The sequence below is a fragment of the Pelophylax lessonae genome, assembly GCF_965119305.1.
Source record: "Pelophylax lessonae genome assembly, chromosome: 4".
Lineage (NCBI taxonomy): Eukaryota > Metazoa > Chordata > Amphibia > Anura > Ranidae > Pelophylax > Pelophylax lessonae.
The window spans coordinates 509807971-509835377 of record NC_138771.1 but is presented as its reverse complement, the minus strand read 5'-3'; the positions used below and the strand labels follow the sequence as shown (position 1 = coordinate 509835377).

General features: G+C 44.3%; 1 protein-coding gene across 1 annotated transcript in view; it reads left to right on the top strand.

Moving 5' to 3' along the window:
* SYN3 (synapsin III) overlaps window positions 1-27407 on the top strand; it is a 594890-nt gene that overhangs the window by 123783 nt on the left and 443700 nt on the right. Inside the window, exon 2 of the mRNA XM_082255354.1 lies at window positions 10934-11358. Within this exon, the coding sequence (XP_082111480.1) occupies window positions 11042-11358 (317 nt within the window). The 5' untranslated portion in view covers window positions 10934-11041. The remainder of the gene's footprint in view (window positions 1-10933; window positions 11359-27407) is intronic.

Sequence of the window (27407 nt, the reverse complement as noted above, 5' to 3'; positions counted from 1 at the left end):
ATATATATATATATTTTTTTTTTTTAACTTAATCATGGTTGATAAAATGCTTACAAGGTGTGATCCAAGTTCCATTGCATTAACAGTTCTGCCAATTCTAACATGTTTCAGGCACTGGGAGCTGAAGTAGAGAATTGTGTACACAGTTTACAGAAGGCAGGGGAGCCCTCTGAGCAGTCCTTAGCAGTATGATAATTCTTTATCTTCGCAGGAGGTTTGTACACTACTATTAGCTGTATTGGAACAAACAATAAATGGTTCTCTGTAAGTGCAGACAGATAAAATGTGTTCAATTAAATAGCAAAATGTTTTCAATGCAGGGCAGTGTTGACGGTTTTCCTACCCAGAAAATAAATATGCCAACATATAGAGGGTTGTACACTCAGAGGAAGCCACAGGCAATATATTGTAACTACATAGATATTATATCGCCACCTGGAGGTTAACAAGGAAACTGATCCTTTTAATGACAGATGCTGTTTTTACATCACTTCCATGAATAATACAGTAACTAATACAATGTGTTTGTGTGATATACATTAAGAAAATATTCCCAGGTAATTTCCACACACTTTCTTTACAACATATATTTATTGTTTTGGTAAAGCTGCCTTGCCATTCTTATCACATGCATTTTCTAAAAAATGTTTCCTTCATTGCTTTTGGGTCATTCACATGTCAATCCCACCATGCATATGGATCTAATCTGCAGAGAGTCACAGCTCAGAAATCCATGAATCATATGATTCAACACAGAGGGACAAATCTGCCTGTTTTGAGGGTAGTGAAAAATATTGCATGAACTGATTCTTCTGATTTGTGAAACACACCCCCCCACCCTAGGTCCTGTATTCAGGCTGATTGCTGCTGTTGTGCGATATGATACAAAAAGCTTAATTCACAAAACTACCACCACCAGTATAAGCCCACTCATTTTCAAAAAGGTGACAGCTGTTTTCAGCTTGGTCCAATAAAGTTTGAAAATAACAGTCATGTGACTAAATTGGAGAGGCTTATCCTTGTGTGATAGCTTTTTGATTAGACTAAAGTCTCTATGGCCCTATTCAGATAGCAAAATCATCTGTCTATAGCGGAAAGCTACTGAATGTCAAATCAATTTTTTAGAAAAATAACACGCGAAAACTTAGAGGGGATCTACAATGGTTGATTATATTTTATTTATGTTTACAGTTTTTTAAACTTTTTTATTTTATTTTTTATAATATTATCTTTGTTTTACAAATAAGCATTTTATATATCAAAAAAAGTTCAGACAGAGCCATCCGTTAAAGGAGGAGTCACTGCTGTGCTGTCATTCGACTGTGTGTATATTTTAGCTTAAGCTATTGAGATCTTTAATCAACAGTTTATAATAGGGTAAATGATGGTCAGGTAGCTCCACCTGTTGGTTACAAATATATATATATATATATATATATATATATATATATATATATAGAGAGAGAGAGAGAGAGAGAGTGGGGATCAAAAGTTTGGGCACCCCAGGTAAAAATTTGTATTTTGTATGCCATTTTTTGTTTTCTGCTATTTTGAAAGTGTAAATGATGGAAATAAAATCTAACTTTTGTTGACCTATTATAAGAATGTCTAATCTGTAATTTGATGCCTTTTGGAGATTTTTCCATCTTTTCTTGGCTTCTTTATGCACATTAATACATATTTTTACCTGGGGTGCCCAAACTTTCGATCCCCACTGTGTGTGTGTGTGTATATATATATATATATATATATATATATACACAATGTTTCACAGTTACTTCCTGTAACAGGCCAAGCTGTCCAGAAAAAGTGAAAGTTACTGGAAATGGGAAAAACCATATTTCACTGACAGAGGTGCTTCCAACTGCCAGTTTGTGTTTACATAGCCTAAAGCTGAATTCCAGATATGGATAATTTTTAATTACATTGGTCCAGCTTGGATCCATACTTGGCTGATCCCTCTGGAAGCTAGAAATCAATTTAGTAGACATTGCTACCACAGTGCATGCTGCTAGCTTCCGGGTCTTGCTGCCATGCTGCTTAGTGAACACAGGGGGTCACTCATTCAGAATTGGCACCACTCAGAAAATGCTTCCCAGCAACAGTATTAAGCCCCATACACACAGACCGAATGCTGGGCAACATCGGCCAGTTCAATAAAAAAACGGACGACATTCGGCCCGTGTGTATGCCAGTCCAGCAGAAAGCTAGCAGCCAACCGACTCCTGATCAGCGCTCTCAGCCAATGGCTGAGCACAACAGCTCTGCGGGGGAAATCACTGTACTAACATCAGATCTTTACTACAGTGGCTCTGACCGGAGCTGACAGGTTTTTTTTTTCATTCAACCCACTGTGTTGAACGATAAAAAACTCATAGTGTGTACCAGGCTTTAGACTCTTCAAGAACCTATGACCCCAGTCCAGTGGCGTAGCGTGGGGGGTGCAGGGGGGGCGGGCCGCACCGGGCGCAACATCTGGGGGGGCGCATCCGCAGTGTCACTCTGTCTGTCTGACTATGACATACACAGTTCACACACTGTCTGTGGCTGCCTCCATCTTCAGGCTGGGAGATGTCCAGCACGGCCGCCCTATGGCTGAAAATAGCAGGTCGGGGCGGGGAGGGGAGGGGCTGGACTGTGCCTCACCTGTCCATTGGTGTAGGGTGGGGTGGCGTTGCAAACCAAGCCCTGCCTATGCCGCCTCTCCTCACTGCTCAGTCAGTTTAGCAGTGAGTGAGTCAGCAGCCTGGCGCTGTCACAGAGTGGGTTTTTTTTTTTTAATCACCTGATTAGAGCCAGAGGCTCTAATAGGCTTCAAAAAAGGGTGGACCCGGGGTGCAGAGCAGTGCGCCCCGAGCCCACCCATTGTGTGACAATAGCGAATGAAAATTCGCTATTGTCACATGGATCCTCCTCCTGGCCAATCAGGAAGCGGGTTCGAGACCCGTTCCCGATTGGCCGAGAGGAGGAGGCGGGAGGACTCGAGGAAACGTGGGGAACTGAGGAGAAGCTGCCGCTGCAGGTAAGTCTCTTTGCATTGAAGGGGGCACGCTGGTCTGTCTGCATTGAAAGGGGGCACGCTGGTCACTCTGCATTGAAAGGGGGCACGCTGGTCTCTCTGCATTGAAAGGGGGCAGGCTGGTCTCTCTGCATTGAAAGGGGGCACGCTGGTCTCTCTGCATTGAAAGGGGGCACGCTGGTCTCTCTGCATTGAATGGGGGCACACTGGTCATTCTGCATTGAAAGGGGGCACGCTGGTCTCTCTGCATTGAAAGGGGGCACGCTGGTCTCTCTGCATTGAAAAGGGGCACGCTGGTCTCTCTGCATTGAAAGGGGGCACGCTGGTCACTCTGCATTGAAAGGGGGCACACTGGTCATTCTGCATTGAAAGGGGGCAAGCTGGTCACTCTGCATTGAAAGGGGGCACTCTGGTCATTCTGCATTGAAAGGGGGCACGCTGGTCTCTCTGTATTGAATGGGGGCACGCTGGTCATTCTGCATTGAAAGGGGGCACACTGGTCATTCTGCATTGAAAGGGGGCATGCTGGTCTCTCTGCATTGAAAGGGGGCACGCTGGTCATTCTGCATTGAAAGGGGGCATGCTGGTCTCTCTGCATTGAAAGGGGGCACGCTGGTCTCTCTGCATTGAAAGGGGGCACGCTGGTCATTCTGCATTGAAAGGGGACACACTGGTCTCTCTGCATTGAAAGGGGGCACGCTGGTCTCTCTGCATTGAAAGGGGGCACGCTGGTCATTCTGCATTGAAAGGGGACATGCTGGTCTCTCTGCATTGAAAGGGGGCATGCTGGTCATTCAAACTTGTATTTAGATGCATTTTACTTTGAAAGGGGGCACGCTGGTCATTCAAACTTGTATTTAGATGCATTTTACTTTAATTTCATCAGTATTTCCATAACAAACAATACATGTGCTTAGGGGGTAAGGGTTTCTTTAACTAATCTAGTGGAAGAGACTCTGCTAAAATCCCAAAATCCCACGGGTAAGGGGGCGCAAATTACTTGCCTTGCCCCGAGTGCTGACAACCCACGCTACGCCACTGCCCCAGTCATAAAAGGGAGGCTAATGACCGTTCTCACTGTCAGATAGCTCCCTCCAACTGGTGTCACAAGTCCAGAACCTTTGTAAATAAATGTCAACAATCTAATATCAGAACTGTTAACCTTTAACTTCTCAAGGAAGAAGAGTTCCCTTTTAACTGCGTGAATATTATGCACAAAGTCCTTTGTGGTGGGGGAAGAAGGAGAGGATGGTAAAGAAGTCCTGATGTAAAGATCCGTTGTCTTCAGCTAGTTTAACAAGGGCCTAGAGAGAATCTCTGTGTACAAGTATCCAATAGTGTGATTAGCATGAGCAAAGTATCTCCTTAAAAAAGCTGGGTGCATCAAGATAAAATCATTTGTCTGCATGCAGTGTCTCTAAAGCCCCGTACACACGATCAGATTATCGAACGATCTGTCGTCCGTTTTTTGTGGCATGCTAGTCTGATGTGGAAAGTGAAGATGTTTTTTTCATACGAATTTTCCCGTACGACAGAATTCAACTTCAGAAGTGATGTCATGTGTTGGATTGCTTTGTATATGTTCTTTCATCTCTGAGCATGCCTAGTCTTGCTCTTAAGATTTTTCTTCCGTCGAAATCTGTACTAATGAGACAAAAATCGGATGTTGTATTACGGACAACAAAAATGATATAGTCTGCACATCAGGATTTTGTCAGCCGAAAAGTCGGAGTCAGCTGTCAAAAGCACCATACTAACAATCCGAAAATCGGCAGATCGGTCGTCGGACGAAATTTCCCTTCAGATTTTCTTATCGTGTGTACGGGCCTTTAGGGTGTATGGAAGATGGGCTTTTGCCCGATCACCAATCCAAATGATACCAGATTCTCAGGAATAGCAGGTCCAAGGACAGGTCCCTGCAGAATCTGTCGCCAGCGGAAAAGGTGTCAGGCTGCACACCTTGCCTCACGGGTATCCAGAAGGATCTGCGTTTAGGGTGATGAAGGTGACCCCACCGAGGATCTCTCAGCCATCAGGAAACTGGAAATGGTGTCCTGCTCACCTAGGCAGGATGTTCTTTACATTGGCTAGGCCACCGTGCCTCCAGCAGCCCTCCAAGCATCAACGTCCCTGCTCCCAGCTAAAAGTTGCAGTCCTAAGAGGCTGGCCCCTCCCCAATCCAGCCTATTTATCTCCTCTCCCAGCATTCTGTTCTTTACTTCCAGCTGGCTGGAACTTGTAGTTTGCTACAATCTGCTACCTGTGGCAGCTTTACTCCCTGGACTACATGTCCCAATATCCTTTGCTCTATCAAGTCTCGCTCTGCATTCGGGATATGACGCTGTAGTATCCATGCTGGGCGCTGGAGGGAACAATCTTCTTTTAGTTACCTGTAGAATGTCTTCTTTCGCTTTTTATAGCGCAGGCAATCTGGCCAGCACCTGGCTACATCTGTCATCTTTTTATTTTGCCCATAGTTCTACTTTAGTTTAGATTCTCATCTCCGCATTATGATTACGCTTAAAGCTCTCGTTACTGCAATATGCAGTAAAGCTCTTGTTAATGCAATATGCAGTAAAGCTCTTGTTAATGCAATATGCAGTAAAGCTCTAGTTAATGCAATATGCAGTAAAGCTCTCGTTAATGCAATATGCAGTAACGCACGTAACATTTTGCAATGCCATTTAATTTGAATGGTACGCCAGTGCACTAAGGAGACGCACCTGCATTGTAGCACACTGCAACGAATGGCAACAAAAGGTAGTGCATTGTCATGCCTTGCATTACAAAAAAAAAAGAATCGTGCAATATTTGGCATGTTGCGTTACCACAAGAAGTAAATGGTCCCTTAGGGATTTAAACAATCCGGTGATGCAAATAAAGGATACAGAGTTCTGCTAATGAGCAAGGAACTAACCATCTAAGAACAGACAAATGTTACATCCGCTATCAGGATGGAACAGAAATGCTGACTTTAATGTAATCCAGTTTTTGATGCCGTGTAATGCTAGCTTAGCGTGGGAGGAGTGTTATTCTCTGTAACTAATTCCCGGCTCAGGAAATGTTAGTGATGACGCCCAGCTTCCACTAAAGACCCTCTGTCAGGAGCCTGGCGCAGGGGATAAACATCCATCACATGAAAGCAGCTTGGCTTTTCTGTTGATGGCTTTCACAGATTTGCTATCTGCTGCCATCTAAAGGTGTGAACTACTTCTGAGTCAGGAACCCTTCTAAAGGTGTGAACTACTCTTAAAGGGAACCCATCCTGACTTTGTAATAAAAGTGTCACTCTTACCTTGCTACACTATTTAACATTAGCTTGTGCTTTGCCAGTGCAGGGCAACATTACAAAGTAATACAGCTTCACCCAACTAAGTGAACATCCTTATTAACCACCTCAATACCGGGCCAATTCTGACACTTCTTACATACATGCAAAATAATGTAGTAAAATTTCCGCGCTAATGTGATGAGTGAGAAAAACAGATAAATAAAAGCAGCTAGCACAAAATCAACTAACAGTGACTCAAACAAGCAATATAATACCAAAGTGCAGTGCTAAAAATACCAATATTCATAAAAAATATATAAAAAGTATGGGTAGTGTCCAAATAAATGAGTACAGTCCCACGTAAATTAGTGCAAAGTAAAGATGAATCCGCATGCAAGATATTCCAGGGAGGGAATTCTTTCCCGTGACACCAAGGATGTGAGGGGGGAACACCTCTGTGATCAGGTATAGTAAGCAGCTTACCGAATTTCCGTGGCTGCTCAAATGAATGAGTCAGCCTCTCCCGGCTAATAATCAAACCAATATGTTTCAGTCAATCAAGTGTTTCAGAGCTCCGTAGTTGCTTTTCCAGATAAGAGGGACCGCCTCTCCAGATGGGTGGTAAAATCAGTGTGATTAGGGGATGTTAGGCTTAGCACTCCTCAGTAAACTCCATCAACCATAAATGAATATGTGGAGAAGAAACAGAAGCCCATAGCGTAATCCCGTAAAAACTTAGACAATATTTATTAAAGAAAATTACTCACAATATAACAGTTGGTAACAGGCATATCGGAAGCTGAACATAGGATAAAGGTGCGGCGTCCCGCAGGTATCCCAGGCAGCATACAGTATATCACAGAAAGGCCGGCTACTTCCAGGGGGCGTGTGGACGTTGCGTCTGGAGTCGCCAACGTTTCGTCATCAAAAGACGTCGTCTGGGCGTGACTCCAGATGCAACACACACGCCTATGTACCCCCGTGTCTCCGCCGAGCGGCCGTCAGCCGCCAAACACCGCACACCCGCTGTAAGCGAAAGTGACGTGCGTCCGCCAATGATCATTCATGCACAACGGCGGAAGTCACATGGCCAGTCGGCGGAGGAATGTAAAACAGGACGTGACGATCTGACCATATTGGTTTGATTATTAGCCGGGAGAGGCTGACTCATTCATTTGAGCAGCCGCGGAAATTCGGTAAGCTGCTTACTATACCTGATCACAGAGGTGTTCCCCCCTCACACTTATCCTTGGTGTCACAGGAAAGAATTCCTTCCCTGGAATATCTTGCATGCGGATTCATCTTTACTTTGCACTAATTTATGTGGGACTGTACTCATTTATTTGGACACTACCCATACTTCTTACATAGAGTACATGGAAAAATCTACTTTTTTTTTTGCTAGAAAATAACTTTTGTAGCGCTGTCCCCGTAGGGGTCGCTGAGTGTAGATCTATCTCTGATTATTCTGTTGTCAGACATTTTCATACACTGTCAGGTGCACACACACTTTCACTTGTCTCCAATGACCAGTCTAGGGGATTTGTTTTCGGTAGTTTATTTGGAGAACTTGGATAGGAGAAGAGGTTAGTTGGATACTCCAAAATCAACTATGTACACATGAGAACAACTCTCACTTAGCCTTACTTAAGGCCCGTATACACTTGACGGAAATCGGACGAAATATCCATCTTTTTCTCTCTCTTGCTCAGCGTTCATAACCGTTTTTAGTAGACAGTGCATAAATGTTCACGAAATTTCTCGTACGATTTTTTTTTTTTTGTGACATTTGTTCCTAGACTTCCGGGTCATCAGCAACTTCAGATCATGCGCGATCTTTCGTATCCGATTTTTCACGGACGTACTGCATACACATTAAACGAAAATTGGTCGTCTGGGGATGGACGATAAAAGTTTTGGTGTTTGTCCCTCCGTTTTTTTTTTTCATTGAAAATGGCGGCATCGGCTGCTGAAAGTTGTGTACACACTAGCCGAAAAATCGTACGATCTTACCTCGGATAGGAATTTTCGGCAGATTTTCTACTAGTGTGTACCCCACTTTAGTGGAACTTAATAGCAGATCTTCTGCTGAACCATACAACACTTGCATGGGAAGAATGAGTCCTTTGCTTGTGTTAGCAGTAGACTCAATGAACTCTGTATCTTCAAGACACTTGCAGGTTACCAGTTTAGGTAAGTATTGTCCCGGAATGAAAGTGCCCGGGACAGACCTGCCAAATGCGGGACTGTCCCGGGCAATGCGGGACACGTGACCGCCCTAATGCACTGGTTTAGAAAAGTCTAGAAAATTTAAAAGCCTGACAGCGTCACTTCACAATAGAGGACGTTTTTCATGACACTTGGATGCCATGGACAGCATACACCTGTGCTACCCAGTATTCTGATGCCATGATACACATTCACCTCTTCTCCCCTGGTTGCATACTCTATAGGCCTTGTTCTTGATCCTTCAACTTTGTGTACTGCCACCCCATTGGGGAGGTGAGGTTGGGAGCAGAGGGAGCGGAACGTCCATCGCCCCTCCCATCCTCTCCTAATATTCCCTATCACTTGTCTTCCCTAACCCCCCCCCCCCTCCTTTTAATTATCTTTTTCTTCTCTCCTCTTTATTGTTCCTTTACTCCTATGTCCTCAACCCCTTCAATTAGGGGGTATGGGTAATGATAATTCTTGAAAAATGTTTATCAACAATTATACTGGAAAACAGTTGGTTGACTGTGCTGTACCCTTTCAGAGCATATCAGGTAGTCCTGTGTCCTAATGCCTCTTGAATGGTGTCTGTATTGATTGCTGCATGGTGGACAACCATTGGCGTGCACAGCCTATTCCATTAGGGTGTGCAACCCAGAGTACAAACACATATGCATGTATATTAGCAGAGCAGTGGACTGTTTCAGAGCAAAGATTGGTGTCAGTAGTTTTTATTTATTTTTTTTACAATTTTTATTTTTTTTTAATTATTGTTTACAATTTTTTTATTTTTTTTACACTTTTATTTTTTCAAATTGTTTTTTTAAATATTATTTTTTATTATTTTGTTACAATTTTTTTAGGAGCTCAGTTGAAGGGTTTTTGTGAAATATCAAGGGTCTAAACAGACCCCTGATGTCTCACATTTGGGACAGAGAAATGGACTGAAGGAAAAGGATTGAGAACAGAGATTCCCCAGTCCCTTTCTCTGCCTCAGCTGCACTGGTCAGTGAACTAATGGGGCGTGCTTTGTGAGGAGCGGCTTCCTGTTCTTTCACAAACTGAAGCATAGTAAACATTGTTTATTATGCTTCAGGTAAGAATGAACACAGGAGCGATCGGTACAGATCACTCACTGTGTTCATTGAGAAAAGGAAGGGGCCGGTAAATGAAATATTTACCAGCCCCTTCCCCTGCTCCCCATCCTGAAACATCCCCTGTAGCAGCCGGCGGGAGAAGAGAGGAGGGAAGCTAGCAGCACTGCAGGCGGGAGACGGGGTACCAGGAAGTTGGGGAAATCGGCACTGCACAGGGTGATTAGGGTGTGCCCAGGCACACCTAGCACACTCTGTGCACACGCCTATGTGGACAACTTTTACGATGTACATATTGTATCCATATTTTCTGGACCCTTTTAAAGGGGATGTATGGTATTATTTCTGCTGTAAATGGAAATATTTGTAAAACTCATCTACATTCTAACTGAAATAGCTTTGTACATTTTGTACACTTTATTTTGTCTTTGCTGATTGCAATTTATAAATAAAATTAAAAAAAAGAATACATTCCTAACGTGTCATCACTAAAAGAGCTGTCACTGAGTTCCAGCTTTGACTAGTCTGAGATAACATAGTCTGCTGCAAGCAGGAGATAGCAATTCCTCAGTCGCCATCTAGTGATCAGACTGTACCTTGTAATTTTGTAGCAAGTCAGAAGGTGAGAAGCTGCAGCGGGGGCTGATCTGTCTTAAGCGTTTGTGAGCACAGCCAAGAACTGCACAGGCACCAGGATAACCATGATTGTGTCATCCCAGTGCTAGGTCCTAGAATGACCCTCTGTTGATAAATCCCATCTGACCTCAATAGGTGTTCTAAGGAACTTCCAAATTATGTGCTAATTGTGAATAGATTGATACCTTGTGCTGTCAACCTTGTTAGAGTCACTCCATCCAATATCATAACCTTTACCTTACTACATTCTGTGGGTACATTGGGACGCCAATGTACAATTTCAGACAGCAACATCTACCAAACATAAAAAACATGAAATACATTAAACTATATAAAGTTATGAGAACTTGTATATCCTGAACATTAGTAGTAATTATATGAAAGATAATATACTGTATATTCTTGGTTTAATTGAATGTTAAAGTAGAGAAAAGGTTATATTTGTATCTGCAATTTTTAGGTTCCAAAAAAGTCCTGAGATTGTGATTAGACCACAGAATATATATTTTAAGCTTGCGCAACCAGATAAGATAATACCGGTCATGGGTAATTGCTGCTTTCAAGTCTGCTCAGTCTGGGTTCCATCATGTGTTGACGTAGATTGCTCACTATCTCAATTTTTATGAATAATTCTGTTTTCCTTCCCTGCTTTCAATGCAGTGATATGTTTTAGCTGACACAACCTCTTTATTTTCTCTTCAGCTCTAAGACTGGGAAAGAGTTTGGGAACCCAACTGGAAAGGTCCATCTGCTGACCCTCATACAATAGAAACTCTTAGGGCCTCCAAGTTTCATCGCTACTCCACAGCCATGAATTTCCTACGCAGACGTCTCTCCGACAGCAGCTTTGTGGCCAACCTTCCCAATGGCTACATGATGGACCTTCAGCGACCAGACAATTCCACGAGTTCCCCGGTGTCCCCGGCCATGGAGAGGAAACAGCAGCCTTCACAGGTTCCATCTTCTACGTCGGCACCAGGTTCCAGCCTCTTCAGTTCTTTCAGCAATGCAGTAAAGCAAACAACGCAGGCTGCTGCAGGCCTGGTAGAGCAGACTGGACCTCCCCCACCACCTGTGGTCTTAAAACCCAAGATTCTCCTGGTGATTGATGATGCACACACAGATTGGTAAGGAGATCAACCTGTCTGAAATCATTCTGAGAATAAATAATTGGCCATACATTGAATAAAAGATCAACCTAACCCTAAACCAGTGATGGTCAACTTGAAGAGGACTTATAGAGGCTTTCTTTTTGGTCTGATGACCAGGCCTTTAACAAAATATAGTTTCATCCAATCTCTAATTTGTTGAATTTGATATTTTAAAAAGTCAGTATAAAAAATTGTGATCACAAAATACTTGTGGGTTTTACAGTATCTCCCAAAAGTGAGTACACCCCTCACATTTTTGTAAATATTTTATTATATCTTTTCATGTGACCACACTGAAGAAATTACACTTTGCTACAATGTAAAGTAGTGAGTGTACAGCTTGTATAACAGTGTACATTTGCTGAAAAAGAAAGCTTATACGCCCACCGAAACCTATAATAAGCTGACCCAAGCGCTAAATGAAGACAAATCACTATGATATAGAATGGCAATGCAGCTACTTAACCTCCAAAAATGTGCAAAATGGATAAACAGAAGATATTCAACAATACCTCTAAATATACCAGTAGCGCAAACTTAGCAAAAAGAAAGTGTCATAAGCATGTTGTATGAAAATACAACTCGCAAGACTACACAAAGTCCAACTTTTACACAGATGTTACAATAGCATCAGGAAATAATCATATTGACATAAATCAGTCCATGATCCTTCAATACATCTCCTGGGGTAATTAGATATACAGGTGTAGTTCTCAAGATTGTCACCACCACCACCGTGCTCCAAGGGGGGAGGAGAAATGCCCACTCACCAGATGCTGTGGCCCAACCCACTTTCGTGTTTGAGCAATAAAGCCTGTAGAGTTAGTCAATGATCCGTGTCATCCACACCGGGCATCACACCAGCTCAGACCATAAAGGCTCGGCTATCTGTTTACGATATTGATCGACTGGTGTTTTTGTAGCTGAAGCATCTTTCCTGCCCATTTCTCTTCACTAAAATGTGAAAAATATTGTTATTTTTGCAAAATAGACGCTCTTTTTTTGTTTATAGCGCAAAAAGTAAAAATCGCACAGGTGATCAAATACCACTAAAAGAAAGCTCTGTTTGTGGGAAAAAAAGGACGTCAAATTCGATTAGGTACAGCGTCGCACGACCGTGCAATTGTCCGTTAAAGTCACACAGTGCCGAATTGCAAAATAGGCCCTGGTCAGGAAGGGGGTAAAATCTTCCGGGGCTCAAGTGGTTAAACACACAAAAATGAACATTGACTTAAAATGCAAGGAAAAAGGCATGATAGGGAAAATGGATAAATGTAAACCGAGTCTACAAGTCATCCGCCTTTGGGAGGTATGTATATGTACTGATGGTGAGACTTCTGTTTGCAGGTACACACTTCATTTTGTGCATTCCATTGTTGTATCACACTCTGGTATCCAGTCAAAAGACTCCCTACCCCTATGGGATCTGCTAATTTTTCATTTTGTGTCATATGCACACAGGCAGTAGGGCTTCACCCCCCCCCCCCCCCCCATTCTGTACACTATTGTCAGGATCTTTTTTTTTAACTCTTTATTGCGCACCTCTCTAGTTTATCCACCATAATAATATCCGAAGTTCAGCTTTAAGGAACCGTAAAGTGGTATTAAAAGAGAAGTTTGGAATTAAAAAAAAAAAACGTTACACTCACCCAGGTGTATTCTGCATCTGCCCCCCCTCCCCCCGCTGAATCTACACAGAGAACTGAGCGATCAAAAAACGCTAATCACTCAGTCTTTACTGAGCAGAGAACCCATCAACTGTCAGTCACCTGCTCTCTGCTCTGCCCCTCCAGCGCTCTCTGGAGCGCTGAGATGTGGAGGGGTGGATGGGCTGGCTCAAGCTCTCAGCAGCTCTCTGGGAAGCTAAGCAAACTGGCAGTCCAGGCATCTGGATGGATTCTGACAATAAAGTCAAGATCTCTCCAGAGCCTGGACCGGCTCAGTAAAGTCAGCGGACAGCAGACTTTAGCCTGCTGTCAGCTGAAAATGGTTCACAAGAGTGCAGAATGAAGTGCACTGCTGTGATCCCCAGGAGAAGTATAGCCAAAAAAGCTATGGCGCTACTTCTTCTTTAAAGTTTTTTTTTTTTTCCCCGTAAATCAGAAAAAATTAACATAACTCATATGTGCATATTGTTTTTTTTTTAAACTTCCACTTCGGAGCGTTCTTTTTTAGTTGTCTGCTTGCAGCACCGCTATATTCCCGTTCTCGCTGTGCCCCCTGTGCCAGTGGAACCCATAGAGTCCTGAGTGAGTCTCTGCAATATGTACAAAGCTGTTATGTATTAGAAGTCTATGTGCAGATGTTTAGAGCACCCTACACATAGCCAGGGTCAGTCGCCACTGTGGAGAAGGAGGAGAGACATGGGTTTTGCCTTTTGTCACTCTCACACTGGCTGTGTGTAGCACTCTGAATGGCTGCATGTAGAGTCATAGCAGAGAGCAAGACTGCACACATTGTGGAGACTCACATAGGACTTCATAGGCTCCAGTGCTGGCACAGGGGGCACAGAGCGAATGGGATCATAGAAGCACAGCCAGGGGAAAAATTGAAGCTCAAAGGAGGAAATTTATACAATAAAAAAAAAAGTTATATTATTTTTATCTGCTTTAGGGGACAAAACTGACTTTAATACCACTTTAATACGACTTTAAAGTGTGCTTAAGTCATGGTAAAGTGGCTTCAATCAGTATTATCAAATCAAGTCAAGCATACCTTAAAACAAATCTGCAAAATAAAAACCAAAAAGAAGGTCCCCCTGTAAAATAAAAATTTACAGTAAACTCACCTGTGGCCACTGCCCAGGCAGTCAATCTTCACTCACTTTAATGTTGGTTGAAGTAACTTCTGCATCTGCCACTTCCAGGTGTGTCATATGCCCGGTCCCCTATGTTACTATTGTATATTGTATCTTGTAGTGGTGTAAGGGACCAGGAGAATGAACCAGAGAATGCTGAGGAGGACCAAACCTCCAGCGCTCCTGGAAATGTTGCATGCTGAAGATTCTTTGGGTGCTGTAGCTTTCAAAAGCAGTGGCAAGATAGATGGGTATTAATTCTTTTCCATACATGATACTTTTAGTTTTTATCCTAGTGCCATTTTAGGCTCTATCTATCTAACTTTAATACCAGTGCACCTTGTTAAATCAGTGTCATAGTTCTTTATGTCATAGTCAGTGCAGAAACAACAGGTGTGATGAAAGATTATAGCACTAGAGGGCAGCATTGTAATAGATAATATTTTAGGCAGTTCAGTGGTGTGATCGAGGCATCTGGTATACTGTAGTCATTATTTATTACAGTAGCAGCAAAATGCAAATCTGGAAGACTACAGCAAATCTGCATAGTAAGAAATTAAAATGTTTATTATGCCGGTCTGATGGTAAACACACCTAAATAAAATATTTATTAGCATTATTTATCTTGTAATTGTTCTAATTTGAAAGAGCTATGCTTATTATGGAATCAAATCCTTCTTCCTGAACAGCTATCCATCTTTTACATCTGATGTAAGGCTCTTTAACCCTTTCGCTGCCAGAACCGCTTTTTATTTTTTTATTTTTTGTGCACACATAAAAAAAATCAATTTGTGCCTGAAGATTGGTTAAAACATTATATATTTTCTGAAAGCAGAGACCATGGAGAATAAAATTATGGTAGTTCCAATATTTTTGTCACATGATATTAGGGCAATGGTTTACCAAGCACAAATTTTCAGAATAAAATACATTAACGCAGTATATTACTATTACCCAATTTTTTGAAAATATACAAGATGACGCAAATAGATAAAGTAAATAGATACCCAACATGTTAAGCCCTAAGTGTTTGTGTGCCCAGGAAATGGTGACAAACTTCAGTACCCAAAACTGTCCTGAGACACTTTAAAAGCCTCTATAGGTCATTCGTTTTTAGGATGAATTAGAGGGGCCTTTGCATCCAACATCAGTGCCTGACCCCACAAATGCGCTTCTGGAAGAATGGTCAAACATTCCCATAGACACACTCCTAAACCTTGTGGACGGCCTTCCCAGAAGAGTTGAAGCTGTTATAGCTGCAAAGGGTGGGCCAGGTTGGGCTTGGACCCTTAGTTCCAGTGAAGGGAACTCTTAATGCGTCAGCATACCAAGACGTTTTGGATAATTTCATGCTCCCAACATTGTGGGAACAGTTTGGGGACGGTCCCTTCCTGTTTCAACATGACTGCGCTCCAGTGCACAAAACAAGGTCCATAAAGACATGGATGAGTGAGTTTGGGGTGGTGGAACTTGACTGGCCTGCACAGAGTCCTGACCTCAATCCAATAGAACACCTTTAGGATAAATTAGAGCGGAGACTGTGAGCCAGGCCTTCTTTTCCACATCAGTGCCTGACCTCACAAATGCATTTCTGGAAGAATGGTCAAACATTCCCATAGACACACTCCTAAACCTTGTGGACAGCCTTCCCAGAAGAGTTGAAGCTGTTATAACTGTAAAGGGTGGACCAACTCAATATTGAACCCTACAGACTAAAGCCCCGTACACATGCACCGATTGTTGGCCGACCGATCGCCCGTCTTTTGTCCAGTGTTGTTGTGTTGGTTGAAATGTGCTCTAGACTGCACACAAATTTTTTCGGCCAACAACAACCAACTTCAGAAGTGATGTCATGTGCTGGTTTACTTTCCGTGTGTTTTTTCTTCTCTGAGCATGCCCAGTCTTGCTCATCTGATTTTTGTCTGCCGAAATCTGTACTGACTGAAGAACAATCGGCCGTTCTGTTGACGGCCAACAAAAATTTTCTAGCCTGCACACCAGATTTTGTTCAGCTGAAAAGTCGCAGTCGGTTGTCGGAAGCATCATACTAACAAGCCGACAATCTGCCGATCGGACATGGCCGAAAATTCACGGCCAACAATTGGTGCGTGTGTACGAGGCTTAATACTGGGATGCCATTAAAGTTCATGTGCGTGTAAAGGCAGGCGCCCCAATACTTTTGGTAATATTGTGTATCAAATGCTAGGTCCATCCACTTTGCACTTTTGGCTCGTTATCGTCCAGCGACGTAGACCTACGTCGCTGGACTCCTCCCCCTGTAGGCGGCGCTCGCGCTGCGCCGGAGGCGTGCTCCCGCTGTTTTCATTCACAGCGGGAGTCGGGCCAGGGGAGGAGTGGCGGCGATCGCCGCCGCTCTTCCCCGATCGTCGGGGAATCTAGTTTGGAGATCCGCCCGCCTGTGTAAACAGAGCGGGCGGATCTCCTAAGTGACAGGGAGTGACAGATCGGAGTGTTCAGCATAGCTGGACATCCGATCTGTCCCTGGCTCACTCAGTCACCTCCCCCCCCACACACGTTAGTAAGCACCAGGCATACATTAACCCCTCCCTCTCCAATAAAATTAACCCCTTCCCTGCCAGTGTTATTTTTACAGTAACAATGCATATTTATAGCACTGATTACTGCAGTAATGTCACTGGTACCCCCAAAAGTGTCAAAAATGTCAGTCAAGGGTCCGATCTGTCCGCCGCAATGTCGCAGTCCCGCAAAAAAAAAATCGCAGATCGCCGCCATTACTCGTTAAAAAAAAACCCACCAAAAATGACAGAAATCTTTCCCTTAGTTAGTAAACGCAATACTTTTGCGGAAACCAATCAAAATACGCTTATTGTGATTTTTTTTTACCAAACACAGGTAGCAGAAAACAAATTGGCCAAAAATTTTAAAAAAATTTTATTTTTACATATTTTTTGGGAGGAATTTCATATAAAAAAATGTTAAAAATATTGTTAATTTTTCAAAATGTACGCTCTTTTTTTGTTTATAGCGCAAAAAGTAAAAATCGCACAGGTGATCAAATACCACCAAAAGAAAGCTCTGTTTGTGGGAAAAAAAGGACGTAAATTTTGTTTGGGTACTGCATCGTACGACCGCGCAATTGTCAGTTAAAGTCGCACAGAGCCGAATCGCAAAAAGTGGCCTGGACGTAAGACAGCAAAATCCTCCGGTGGTAAAGTGGTTAAAACCCATCTGATCCCAGTTTAAATCTGCTAAAAACATTTCATCTTCCTCAAAATTTAGGTATGCAAGGTCTTATAGTTTGTATTACTAAAAAGCCTCAGTCTGTGTATATATTCACATCTATGCTTGTGCGATTAATGCGTTGTTAAGGCCTGATTTCTGATGCGTTTTGAGTTTTTTCATGTGCATTTTTTTATGCATTTTTAATGCGTTTTGCATTTTTGAAATGTGTTAATGTTGCTAGGAGGAGGTGTCTATTCTCATGCAGGAAAATGCACCAAAAACGTACGTTCATGTTTTGTGCATACATATTTGATGCTGATTCCATTAAAGTCTATGGAGCCAAAAATGCACAGTGCTGCATGTAAAAAAGTCCCTGCAGCTTTCCAAAAAACACACCAGTGGAAACTGCATAGATGTGAACGTGACCCATAGGAACTAATGTTAAATGACTGTAGTTTGTTTCTGCAAATCTTCAAACACACTGCACAATGCATAGGTGTGAAACTAAAAGCCTTTTCACTGCCAACATGCTGCAGAGAAGGTTCCTTTGGCTGGACTCACAAATATATGAATTGGATGTGGGTTTCCCAGCATCCAACTCGCATGACAGGAGAGTGTGACTGACTCTCAATATAGCTGGTTCGCAGTTTAAGAAGGGTCCTGTGCGTCTTTGGTTTTGATTCAGGTGCGAATTAACCACTTCTGGACCGGAAGATTTTGCCCCTTAATGACCAGGCCATTTTTTGCAATTCGGCACTGCGTTACTTTAACCACTTGCCTACTGTGCACTTAAACACCCTTCCCATCCAGGCCAATTTTCAGCTTTCAGCGCTCTCACACTTTGACTGACAATTGCGCGGTCATGCTACACTGTACCCATTTGAAATTTTTATCATTTTTTTCACACAAATAGAGCTTTCTTTTGGTGGTATTTAATCATCTCTGGGTTTTTTATTTTTTACAAAAAAAAAAGAATAAAGACAGAAAATTTTGAAAAAAAAAAAAAAGTTTCTTATTTTCTGTGAGTAAATTTTGAAAATAAATTTTTCTCCTTCACTGAAGGGCGCTGATGAGGCGGCACTGATGGGCACTGATAGGCTGCACTGATGGGCACTGATGAGGCGGCACTTATGGGCACTGATGAGGTGGCACTTATGGGCACTGATGAGGAGGTACTAATATGCCGCAATGATGAGCACTGATAGGCGGCACTGATAGGTGGCACTGATAGGTGGCACTGATAGGGGGCACTGATAGGCGGCACTGATGAGCACTGATAGGCGGCACTGATGAGCACTGATAGGTGGCACTGCTGGGCACTGAGAGGTGGCACTGCTGGGCACTGAGGTGGCACTGCTGGGCACTGAGAGGCGGCACTGGCGGGCGGCACTGCTGGGCACTGAGAGGCGGCACTGATGGGCACTGGCGGATGGCACTGATGGACACTGACGGGTGGCACTGATGGGCAGCACTGATGAGCACTGATGGGCAGCACCATCAGTGCCCACACTCAGTGCCCATAGTGCTGCCAGTCAGTGCTTATCAGTGCCTAGATGAGCAGGCACTGATGGGCACTGACTGGCAGCACTATGGGTACTGATTGTGGGCATTGATGGGGACACTGATGGCGGGCACTGTGGGCACTGATGGGGGGGCACTGTGTATGTTTTTTACCTTGTAGTAATCAGGGCACTGGTGATCAGTGCCCTGATTACATGTCTCTTTGTCCCTGGCGCTGTGCAGCTCTCCCTCCTTCCTCACACTGCAGGCTCCGTGTGAGGAAGGAGCGCCGGCGATGAGAGATGATCTCATATGTTTACATATGAGATCATCTCTCATTGGATGATCCGATCACGTGGTGAATGGCCGCTGTGATTGGCCATTCACCACGATCTGTGATCGGCCGTGTCCAAGGGACACGGCCGACACAGATTCTCCCCGCTGCGCGCTCGCGGGAGCGCGCGGGGGGCGTGTCACTGGGAGGCCGTTTAAAAACGGCCTCCCGAAAATTCGAGTCCGCGCTGCAGCCGTATATAGGCTGTAGCGCGGATGGCAAGTAGTTAACAAACAATTGCGCAGCCGTGCGAAGCTGTACCCAAATAAAATCAATGTCTTTTTTTCCCACAAATAGAGCTTTCTTTTGGTGGTATTTGATCACCTATGCGATTTTTTTTTTTTTTTTTTTGCGCTATAAACAAAAAAAAGAGCGACAATTTTGAAAAAAAACAAACAATATTTTTTACATTCTGCTATATAACATTCCCAAAAAAAAATTTAAATCACATTTTTTCATAATTTTAGGCCAATTTGTATTCTGCAACATATTTTTGGTAAAAAAAAAAATCCCAATAAGCGTATTTTGATTGGTTTGCGCAAAAGTTATTGTGTCTACAAACTAGGGGGAAGATTTATGTCATTTTTTTTAATTTTTTTTTACTAGTAATGGAGCTGATCAGCAATTTTTAGTGCGACTGCGACATTGCAGTGGACAGATCGGACCCCTAACTGACATTTGTGACACTTTTGGGGGGACCAGTGACATTACTACAGTAATCAGTGCTAAAAATATGCACTGTTACTGTACTAATGACACTGGCAGTGAAGGGGTTAAACCAGGGGCGATCAGAGTTAAGTGTGAGCCTAGGGGGTGTTTTCTACCTGTGGGGGGGGGGGGAGGTGGGCTTGTAATATCAACACAGACACCTGCGATCCTAAATAGGAGGAACACAGGGGCTCTGTGTTGATAGCAGAGAGAACAACAGTCTGCTGTTTTTACACGTTCTCTCTTCATGGGGAGCGATCGCGGGTGCCCGGCGGCATTCGCGGGTGCCCAGCGGCAATCGCAGCCGCCAGCCCCCCGCCTCGGCTTCCTCCCTGGCGAGTGGGCGCGCGCACCTACAGGAACCCTCCCGTGAACTGACGTACAGGTATGGCGATTCGTGTAAACCTGCCGACTTGCCGCCATATACCTCCAGCAGCTGGTCGGCAAGTGGTTAGGATAAAAATTCAGACCTGACTCGTACCTGAATAAACAGGAATGCACCGGACCCCATGCTGTAAACCCTGGCCGCAGCATATGTAGACCCGGCCTTACTCTCTGCAGAAGTCCAATATGCCCCCTGCTGAGTCACAGCCAGATCTCTCCGATCAGCAAAGTGCATTTTGGGAGCGACCCTAACCCACCAGAGGATGTGTTGGACCTCTGCAGTGAAACCACTGCTTCCACACAGGGAGCGAAGAGCCTTCTCTGCAGCACACTGGCAGGGGACAGCCCTTTCTGCTCAGGTTGTGGATGCATTCTGAAGAAACTGTAAGGCTCGGTTCACATTGGTGCGATGCGGGAACCCTGCGAATCCACTGCGGGTCCCCACATCACACCGACTTGCAGGCAGTTCACACTGCCATATGCAAACTACTGGGAGTGTCAATACAAAGTTATCAGTTAGCATATAGCAGTGCGAACTGTCAATTCAGTGAACACCCATGCAATCTGATTCTGGTGCAGACCAAAAAAAGGGCCCTTCACGACCTTGGTCCGAATGCAATGCGAATTCAGCGATACAATCTGTATGTCTGAATTTGCATCGCACAGACATCGCATGTGATTTGCATACCAGTGCGGTGCGAATCACATGCAATATCTGACATCGCTAAAGTGTGACCGGCACTAAAACTTTGAGCGCCTGTTGTTGGAATGTATTTAGACAATTTAAATTGAAAGTTCAGTTGGGCTTTGTATGGGATAGCAGACAGGTATCTTATAACTAAAATTTAAACTGCTAACAGATAACTAAAAGTAATGAGACCCCACACAACATTGGGTTGGATAAAAAATAAGGCCGCGGCCGTTTATTATTTGTTTTATTATTTCAACCAAACATAAATAAACAATTCATTTATAAATGCATACAAAAACACTCAAACAACCTTGCCACTACGACCCAGCTTGTAAAATAAACAGAATGAACTCAAATAATTTTATCCAACAATAAACGGTATCACTGCAAAATCATCAAATCAAAACATTAAACCATTAAGTCACCCTTTGCATTACACAAAGGTGACCCTAAGGGTCCTTTCACACCTGTCCGTTCCGCTGACGGACTCCGTTCTGCTCAATGGGGGGGGGGGGGATCGATGCGCTGATCCCCGCTGAGCAGGCAGATGACAGCTCAGTCTCCGCTCTGTGTGCAGAGACTGAGCTGTCAGATCCCCGCTGTCCTCTATGGGGAGATTGGATGAGAACGGACCACCTGTCCGTTCTCATCCGATCCGATCCGCCAGACGGATGGAAAATAGGGTTTCCATCCATCCAGATTTGATGGGCAGGATTGGATGGGATGGCAGCGGGTGTCAGCGGTAATGTCTCCACTGACATCCGCTGCCCCATAGGGATACATGGGGCATCCGATCAGGTCCGCCTGAAAAACTGACAGGCGGATCTGATCGGACCGTATGTGTGAAAGTGCCCTAACAAATAATAATACTGGCCGCGACAAACACAAGGGAGGGAGGGAGGGAGGTAAACCCCACACAGGGGCAGACTGGCAATGTTTGGCCCAGGGGGCAAGTACAAACTCAAGGACCATGGTGCAGCGACTCGGCCCCCCTCCCACTCTCCCTCACCACCCCCCCTCTCCCACTCTCCCAATCCTCCTCCTGACCCCTATTCCAAGCTGAAGCCCTGCTCCAGATACTCTCTACTTACCAGCTGAATCCGGGTTCCTGACCTGGCCAGCTGGAGGAGGTTGGGGGGAGCTGGGACAGCTCAGTTGGGGCTGGCCGGGGCTGAAGAGTCTCCAGTGGGGCATGGAACCGGCCTCTGCTCAGACACAGTTTACACCATCCATGCTGGGGGGGAGGCCCCCTGCTTTGTCCTTGTCTTCAACCCCCACTCAGTAAGTTAGCAGCAGGGACTTTTTACTTCTCTTTACCAGGAATCCTTTAGGCATGTCTGTGGCAGAAGCGGTGCAGCCTTTTTACGGGGCATCAGAGTGGCCCAGGGGGCAATTGCCCCCCTGCCCCCTGGCCCGGTCCTCCCCTGACCCCACAGCTCCATTTCTGAGGTGGCTGAGCCCAGGCTTCAGAGGGTCCCCCTTAAATAGCCCTATACCAGGGGTTCTGGAATGAACTGGCTGACATTCCGGTGGGAATTTTGAGCGGGAAAGGGGGGGATCTGACCTCAAACAAAGGTAAACTACACTAATCTCCCCAGAGATAAGGCCAGTTTTGAGCGGGGACAGGAGGCCACTTGACCCCAGGGAAAAGGTCAGCTAACCTTTTCCCCAGCAACAGCAATAATACTTTCTTCATCCTGTGACCGGTCAAAACTAGCCCTGCCAAATACCTCATCTCTGCCACTATGCCATGAGGAAAAGGGGTACAGAGCCAGCTCCCCTTTTCCTTACATTTTTGGAACACCCTTTGTTTGCTGACACTGACCAAGCTAAGCTTCTGTAACTGAACCAGATCTGTGACTTTTTCCAAGGCCGCCTCTCTGGCTCAGATCTACTTGTGCCAAAAGTCGTCACTCTTTTCTATCTCAGTAATTTGGGATGTGAAATTTGAAATAAGCCCCTCTCACGTTTTACAATTGTAACGGAGATAATGTGGAAATCTAGGATTAGGATTTGTTTGTGATGTAAACAACACTACTCAGTGATCTTTAGCAACCGCGGATGAGAAGAAAGACTATACAATGCCTCTGACCTACAGAACGGCCGAGATGGCTGCAGAACATTCTTCCATCTTTGCTCGCCATCTCCCAGGCAGTGCGCCTCTCGCTGCTGTCTGACACCCTTTATCTGTACACAAAGCCCTCATACAGTAGGGCCTTGTCCCCCCGGATCCTCCGGCTGCTGATACCGGGGGGATGCTCGCAGTGGGTGACACTCTTCTCTGTCCCCGGTCATTATTGCAGCACAGACATCAGCCAGACGTGTTGTATCTCCCAATCGTTCCCACAAACGGTGCTTGGTGAGGCGGACGGACATGATCTACATACACAGCAGCCTCCACACTGAGGGATCACACAATCCCCGGCCAAAATAACTCCATGTACAAAAGGGAAAGAATCTTATTTATTCCCATGGGGGATTTTCTTTTTTGTTAGTTGCAACCAGAGAGAAATCCATCTCATGTACCACAGACATCTCCATTCAGGGATTTTATATGAAAAATACATTTGATTTAAAGGAAATACACTTTTTGTTCTTTCTTTCTTATTGTATGCGAAAATGGGTCCAGCTTAAGGCTGAACTCCAGGCAGATATAAAAGGCACATACACTATGTTACCAAAAGTATTGGGACACCTGCCTTTACACCAGGGGTGGGGAACCTATGGCCGGGGGGCCGTATGCGGCCCTCAAAGTCATTTGGTCCGGCCCCTCGTGCAGCTGAGTCTGTGTCTCTCAGCTGATCTGTCAGAATTGAGCTGATGCTTCCTGTATAGTTTTGACTCCATTCCGACAGTCTGAGTGAGTCACAGGTGGAGTGATATCAAATGCTCTCCGCCTGTGACCAATACAGGAACCATCGCCTCTTCCTCCAGCGAGGCGCAGCTGCTAGCCAGCATTTCCCACCAGCAGCACACACAGCAGTACCAGCCAGAGCCAGCAGTACTCACAGCAGTACCAGCCAGCTGTACCCACCGGCAGTACCAGCCAGCTGTACCCACCAGCAATACCAGCCAACATTTCCCGCCAGCAGTACCCACCAGCAGCACCAGCCAGCTGTACCCACCAGCAGTTCCTATCAAAACTTACCACCACAAAGAGCCGACTTACTTACATCTCAAGGATCAGAACATTCAGGGGTATGTGAGATGATTACGGCCACACACACCTACACAGGTTGAACTGGATGGACTATTGTCTTTATTCAACCTCACCTACTATGTAACTATGTAACTATGTATGTAACTATGACTGCGCTCCAGACTAACCGACGCAAACCTGGAAAACCAGTTGCGAGTAGCAACATCATCAATACCAGCTAACATCACACACCTCACCAAAGAGAAGCAGTTGCAGCCATCACATTAGAGGTAAGTTAATTAAATGTTTGACCAAATACAACAGGCACATTTTTAAGTTGATAATTTTGTACGCCCCCCGAATAATTTTATAAATACACAAATGCCCCTTGGCAGAAAAAAGGTTCCCCACCCCTGCTTTACACCAACATGAACTTTAATGACATCCCAGTCTTAGTCCATAGAGTTCAATATTGAGTTGGCCCACCCTTTGCTGCTATAACAGCTTCAACTCTTCTGGGAAGGCTGTCCACAAGGTTTAGGAATGTTTCTATGGGAATGTTTGACCATTCTTCCAGAAGAGCATTTGTGAGGTCAGACACTGATGTGGAAGAAGAGTCCTGGCTCAGTCTGCAATCGAATTCATCCCAAAGGTGTTCTATCAGGTTGAGGTCAGTCAAGTTTCTCCAACCCAAACTCGCTCATCCATGTCTTTATGGACCTTGCTTTGTGCACTGGTATAAATAATTTGGTGGAGGGGGGATTATGGTGTGGGGTTGTTTTCAACCCGATAGAACACCTTTGGGATGAATTAGAGCAGAGACTGCGAGCCAGGCCTTTTTGTCTAACATCAGTGCCTGACCTCACAAATGAGCTTCTGGAAGAATGGTAAAACATTCCCATAGACACTCCTAAACCTTGTGGACAGCCTTCCCAGAAGAGTTGAAGCTGTTATAGCTGCAAAGGGTGGGCCATAAAGACATGGATGAGCGAGTTTGGGGTGGGAGAACTTGACTGGCCTGCACAGAGTCCTGACCTCAACCCGATAGAAAACCTTTGGGATGAATTAGAGCAGAGACTGCAAGTCAGGCCTTCTTGTCCACATCAGTGCCTAACCTCAGAAATGCTGGAAGAATGGTCAAACATTCCCATAGACACACTCCTAAACCTTGTGGACAGCCTTACCAGAAGAGTTGAAGCTGTTATATCTGCAAAGGGTGGGCCAACTCAATATTGAACCCTATGGATTAAGACTGGCATGCCATTAAAGTTCATGTGTGTGTAAAGGCAGGTGTCCCAATACTTTTGGTAATATAGTGAAGTTTTATGTGATCATTCATACATCATTAAAGTGATAGTGATATTGAAATAAAAAAATAACAAACATGTTATACTTACCCCCTCTGTGCAGAAGCCCCGATCCTCCTCTTCTCTGGTCCCTCGCCAGCACTCCTGGCCCCTTCCTCCTGCCAAGTGCCCCCATAGCAAGCAGCTTGCAATGGGGGCTCTGTGTGTCCATTCACATACAGAACTGCGATTTGGTCCCAACCTGTCTCTCTCCTTATTGGCTCACTGGCTGTGATTGCCAGCAGATGCTGTCTTAGCCAATGAGGAGGGAGAGTCCCTGGAGAGCCGAGGCTCTCGTGCACATTGGTGGATGGAGATAGGGCTTAGGTAAGTTGTTTTGGGGGGGCTGCTGCACACAGAAGCATATGCATAGAATGCATGAAGGTAAAAGACCTTGAGGCTTCATAACCACTTTAAATACAAAATAAACAAATAAAAAATTATATATATATCTCATGTGACACATATTCACTATGCCCTGTGAGTAAGCACTGCTGTGTCAAATGTTTCACAGAGTCTGCCTTCTGAACTACAGAGGTACTGAGAGGAGTCTAAGGAGGTGGAGTCAGTACAGGAGTCACAGTTTCCAGGCAGCAAGGTACCATGGGATATGTAGTTCTTAGAAATAGAAAGTAAACAGTTGAGGAGAAAGCATGCAGGGAATCAGGGAAGTTGTGGAGAGAAATGACCAGCAGACAGTCAGCACTCACAATCAGAAAGGAAAGTTTTTTTTTTTTTTTGTGTAAGGTTATATTGGATTGTTAATTACATCCATTGTTTGTACTGTTATTATAATGCTGATACTATAGAATCAAAGTGTATGCATGTATATGAATATAGAACTCTTTTATCCTATTCCCTATTGAAAGGGATAAACATTGGCTAAAGATTTATATTTACTGTAAATAATATTTTTTAATGAATATGTATTATTGAAAGTTTATCGTTTTAAAAGGAATTTCTATGTCTAGCAATTGCTCATTTTTGCTTCTCTTATTCCAATGAAAGGGTATCAGAGGCCAAGAGTATAACTAAAGGCAAAAATTATTTTCTAGTTTTGGACAGAGTGGAGAGGGATTAGAACCCCTGTCAGGTTTTGATTGCTGTCTGTGCCCCCGTCAGGGAGATTCATCCTCTCTATTTATCCTGTTTACCATAATCATTCAGAATGAAAGTGAAAGAAAATGCAACATTTTGGGTTGTTACCAGAACAGGAATGGAGGGAAAACCTTCCAATTATTTCTGTTGACTGGTGCAACCAGGGATTCCCTCACTTTGAAGGCATTTCCTCTTACATCCTGTTTTGGCTATGGGACAGGAAGTGAAGTAAAATCCTCCCAATAGAACACAGATGGCAAAAAAAAAAAAAACTGACTGGGATTATAACTTTCCCTTAATCTATCCCAAATGAAAAAAGTATTGTATTTAGTTCTACCTTCACAATATGTGGCATTTCCTACAGAGGAATTACAGTATGGCTCCCCAACTATTTTGTAGTGCACCTGTGGGGGAATTTTACTTTAATTTACTGATCTCACGACATTTTTGAAAGTACTTAGAGGTGCACTCAGGGCTATCTTACCGAATGGGCACGCTGGGCAATTACCCGGGGGCCCCACTTGCCCAGCAACACAACCCCAGCCAACCATTAGTCCAGATTACCGTGTGCAATCCACTGCTGAACTTAGCAGGTGGCAAGTGCCCGCCGGCCCTGTGCTACTGTCAGGCTACTGGGGCTGTGGAGGGGGAATTCAGCCACTTAAAGCGGTTGTAAACTCTATAAAAAAAAAAAATAAAAAAAAAAAAACCTGCAAGACAAAGGCATAATGAGCTAGTATGCATCGCATACTAGCCCATTATGTGTAACTTACCTTAAAACGAAGCCCCGACACGGACCCCCGGACATCGCTGCGGGCGCTGCC